The sequence below is a fragment of the Myxocyprinus asiaticus genome, chromosome 5 (genome assembly GCF_019703515.2).
Source record: "Myxocyprinus asiaticus isolate MX2 ecotype Aquarium Trade chromosome 5, UBuf_Myxa_2, whole genome shotgun sequence".
Classification (NCBI taxonomy): domain Eukaryota; kingdom Metazoa; phylum Chordata; class Actinopteri; order Cypriniformes; family Catostomidae; genus Myxocyprinus; species Myxocyprinus asiaticus.
The window spans coordinates 28,193,779-28,198,014 of NC_059348.1; the positions used below are offsets into that span (position 1 = coordinate 28,193,779).

The 4,236-nt window shown below is 37.1% G+C and overlaps 1 protein-coding gene across 1 annotated transcript; it reads left to right on the forward strand.

Moving 5' to 3' along the window:
- The first annotated feature begins 575 nt into the window (after positions 1-575).
- Positions 576-4,236, forward strand: LOC127441024 (type-1 angiotensin II receptor-like). The gene is made up of 2 exons (XM_051698141.1): positions 576-691; positions 2,226-4,236. Exon 2 carries the CDS (start codon positions 2,290-2,292, stop codon positions 3,367-3,369), a length of 1,080 nt encoding a protein of 359 aa, XP_051554101.1. The 5' UTR covers positions 576-691; positions 2,226-2,289; the 3' UTR covers positions 3,370-4,236.

Consider the following 4,236-nt stretch of genomic DNA (forward strand, 5'->3'; position numbering starts at 1 on the left):
GACATCAACATAATGTTCAGAAGTTTTTCCCTGCTGCTTTATGATAGTGCCTGAATATAGAGAAAAGTGTGAGCTTGCCTTATTGCTATATAAGCTGGCTATTTGATTGTCTTATGCGATTCAGTGCACAGGTTTAATAGCTTGCCCTCAATGCCCTGATGATATGCATTAATATAAAGGCATCAAACTGAATGATTTAAACGTTGTCAAGCTACCAGCCTGATGTGTACCATTTTTTTGTGATGTGCTCAAAGCTTGGATAATCATTTAATGGGTTTTATGCTAATAAGAAGAAGCAACTCTGCTTTTTGTCTAATATAATTTGACAGAACAAATCAATCCACTGAATGAACACTAAAGAATATTTACATTCGTGTGAAAAACAAGAACATTACACATTTCATTTTCAAGAGAAAAACGTGACCAAATAAATGATGGGGATATCTGTCTGCGCCCTCAAGGGTCTCTCTCCCCCTCTCTCTTGCTCCCATGACCATGGACGTATCCGGCCCCCACAGTACAGCCCCTGCTGTGGGTCCCCAGCATAGTTGTAGGACTATGGGAGAGGATATAAGAGGGGCGTTGTGGATATGCACTGGGCACTCTTTCATAACTGGGAGTCAAGACGGACCTCTGAAAGCCTTACTTTGGACTTGGAATTGACTGTGTCTGGGTGTGACCTTCACTAAAGGTAAAAAGAAAAAGCTTAAATTTTATGCATATAATAGATAAGGCATTTTAATTAGAATATAGGAAAAATAACTACAATCAATTTAGATGATAAAGCTTGTGACTTGAACCTTATACATACCACTTTTTGGATTAAATATTTACTATGCACTGTATCATATCATTTATTTAACTTATTTAATTTTTCTCTCCAAAAAATAGTCTCTCCAGCCACTAACCCACCACTGATACACTTAAACAATCTTTATGTGTGTAGCTCAGCATGTTAAGGTTCTCTGTCAAGGTAAGCTCAAGCTCAGAGGGCTTTTATATTAGAGTGACTCAGTGGATAGACTGCCTAAGTGCATAGACTTTCCTCATCTAGCTGGTAATATCCATAATTTTTAGGAAGTACAGAGATTGTTTTAGACCCTCAAAATAAAAATAAATGAAAACAAAAATATATCCCTTATCAGTATGACTAATTACAGTATTCTTATCAGTCATCACTTCCTGAGTAACAACGGATGTCTGATAAGTGTATTAAAATAGGTTTATTAGATTGATATTCTGGAGTGATATTCTAAAGACATAAACCTTGGAATGCGATGTTGTTTGTGATTGCTTCTTGACTCCCTGGACAATAGAGAACTCCATTCCTGTGTCGGCCTACATATGGCTTGTCTTATTATGAAAACAATGAAATAACAGCTCTAGCATGGCAATTTTAAATGCTAATACCTTAAGATAAATATTTCAGAAATTAATTTAAATGTCTAAGCAATTGTTTATTGGAAGTAGAGATAAAATATACAAATATAAATGTACACTGCAAAAAATAAAAATAAAATAATAAAAAACATTGTTCCCCTCTGAATCAATTTTTTTTTATTTTACTTTTAATTTTTTTTTTAAGATACCTGTATCTCTAAATAAAAGGCAAAACATCTGATGTAATTTTGCTTATCAGTTAAATTAATCTTGTTTTCAGAATGTTTAGATTTTTTTTTTTACTGAAAAACAAGACAAAAATACTAAGTAAGGAAATGTATTTATTTATTGCAGTGTAACTCTTTTCTTTGCTCTGATGGTGAGAATTCAACGTTTATAAAAGAAGACCAGCAAGAAACAAATATTTGACCTTTAGGAGAGGTCAGAATTTCACCCAAGAGAGGCAGCTTGCTCATTTTCCATTATGGTGTAGTTGTGGGAGCAGTTTTAAGAGGGTAACTAGCCTTAATTCTCCCAGTTGTACATAAATAAATTGCCTTTTTTCTGGATTTCATATGGCCTGGAGCTTTTTGGGTTGATAAATAGGAAAGTGTTAAACAGCTGATCAAGTCTATCTGGATGATAAAAATTCAAATGCAACTGAATTGCTCTTATAAGCAATCCATGATCAACAAGCCCAACAAACATAATACAAGCAAGGAGACATCTGGTCTTTATTGTTAGTATTGCACTTCCAAATAATAATCAAAAATCTCTTGAAAAAAGTTGAGTCAAACGTTTACAGAAAATGCATCTAACCATTTCTTTCCACTCTGTTTTTACAGTGCTTCCTTAGTGATGCAGCTCTTTAGGCTGTGAAACTGAGGGTTTGTGCGACAAACCTACTAAATGGAAAACTTTACAACTTACCCTCCCATAGGACTCAATCTCACATGTAACATGACTGGGAACCACAACTTCATCTTCACATTAATCCCAGTGGTCTACAGCTGCAACTTCATTATTGGAATGGTAGGCAACAGCATGGTGGTAGCTGTCATCTACTTCTGTTTGAAACTGAAGACTGTTGCCAACATATTTGTTTTGAACTTAGCTGTATCAGACCTGACTTTCCTCCTCACCCTGCCCATTTGGGCCATATACACTGCAACAGGCTACCAGTGGCCCTTTGGCGGGAGCTTCCTGTGCAAAGCTATTGCCAGTATGGCCCTCCTTAATTTATATACTAGCATTTTCCTCCTAACTGCTCTCAGCATTGACCGCTATCTGGCCATTGTCCACCCAGTCCAGTCCCGACAGTGCCGGACATTGGATTATGCTCGTGTGACGTGTGTTGCAATTTGGGTAGGGGCTTTGTTTCTGAGTCTGCCCACAGCTGTTGTCCGGAGGACCCACTTGATCAAGAATATCAATGTAACTGTATGTGGCATCCTGGACAAAGAGGAACATCGCAATATGCTGGTTGCTCTCAGTCTGACGAAGAGTGTGCTTGGGTTCCTTCTGCCCTTAACCATCATCCTCACTTGCTACTTTCTGATTGGTCGGGCTCTGCTCAAAGCACGGGACATTCAGAGGAATTCAAAGTCAAATGGGGATGAGGTATTGAGCATGTTGGCTGTTGCTGTGCTGTCGTTTTTCCTGTGCTGGACACCTCATCAGATCTTCAGCTTCATTGACATGCTTTTTCTGCTTAAAGTGATCACCAACTGTAATGTCATTGAAATCATTGACACTGGAATGCCTTTCACCATTTGTATTGCCTATTTCAACAGCTGTATGAACCCCATCCTGTACGGTTTCGTTGGGAAGAACTTCCGCAGGAGCTTGCTCAAGCTGCTGAGATGCTCTTCAACATCTGTTGCCTCTCATCCCAATCTGAGTACCAAGATGAGCTCTCTCTCTTATCGAACCTCAGAGTCAGTCCACCTCTCCGTCATTAAAACATCCTCACTACCTCAAGCCACATGACCAAAGCAAAAAAAAAAAAACACAAAAAAAAAAAACAGTCTGGAAATGACGGAATCCAATTGAATTATTTTCTAAACTATTACTCACTGTCTCTTGTTATGTATGACTTGAATGGGAACAAAATATTATTCATTCATCTGTTTCTTTCAAGGTATTGTGTGAAGAGAAATGTAAATGCACATGAAACATTTCATTATTTACAAGTCTAAGTACAGTTTAGCCAACATCAGATAAAAATTACAGTGCAAGATCTTTCTGTCTTGCACTGTGATTGTTTCCTCCTTCCCTGCAATGGGGACCAAAGCATAGTTAAGTCAAATTTATTTGTATAGTGCTTTTCACAATACATATTTTTTTTACAAAGAGGAGTGTACAAAATCATGCCTTAATGTCTTATGTGAGCAAGACAAATGTGACTGTGGCAAGAAAAAAAAAAAAGAAAAAACTAAATAAATAGTGCATTTTAGATAGTAGCTTTCTTTTTCACCAAAATGATTCTGTTCTGCACAATGTACAGCAACCTTCTTAACTCTGTATTTAACCCCAAACGTGCGATCCATAGGAATCCCTTTTGTGTCTTGTAGTTGTATTGATTAGGTTGTTTTATGGGGCCTAATAATTCTCACATCTACTTTGCTAATATGGTCACCACTGTTGATTTTTTGTAGTCTTGACACACATTATTATCTATATTAAAACTACTTTAGCTTTCTTCCACCACTCTGACATTCAGTAGCCTGTGCTACTACAACAAATCTTGGTTGGCCTGTTATGTTTGGTAAACACTGTTTATGTCTTTTTTTAAGTCATGTGGCAATATTGTTTCTGTATATATGTACTCAGGTCTATAAATGTGTACTGCTGTTA

Excerpts from the sequence above, each read along its gene's own strand:
- LOC127441024 (XM_051698141.1), top strand. The coding sequence starts at position 2,290 with ATGGAAAACTTTACAACTTACCCTCCCATAGGACTCAATCTCACATGT.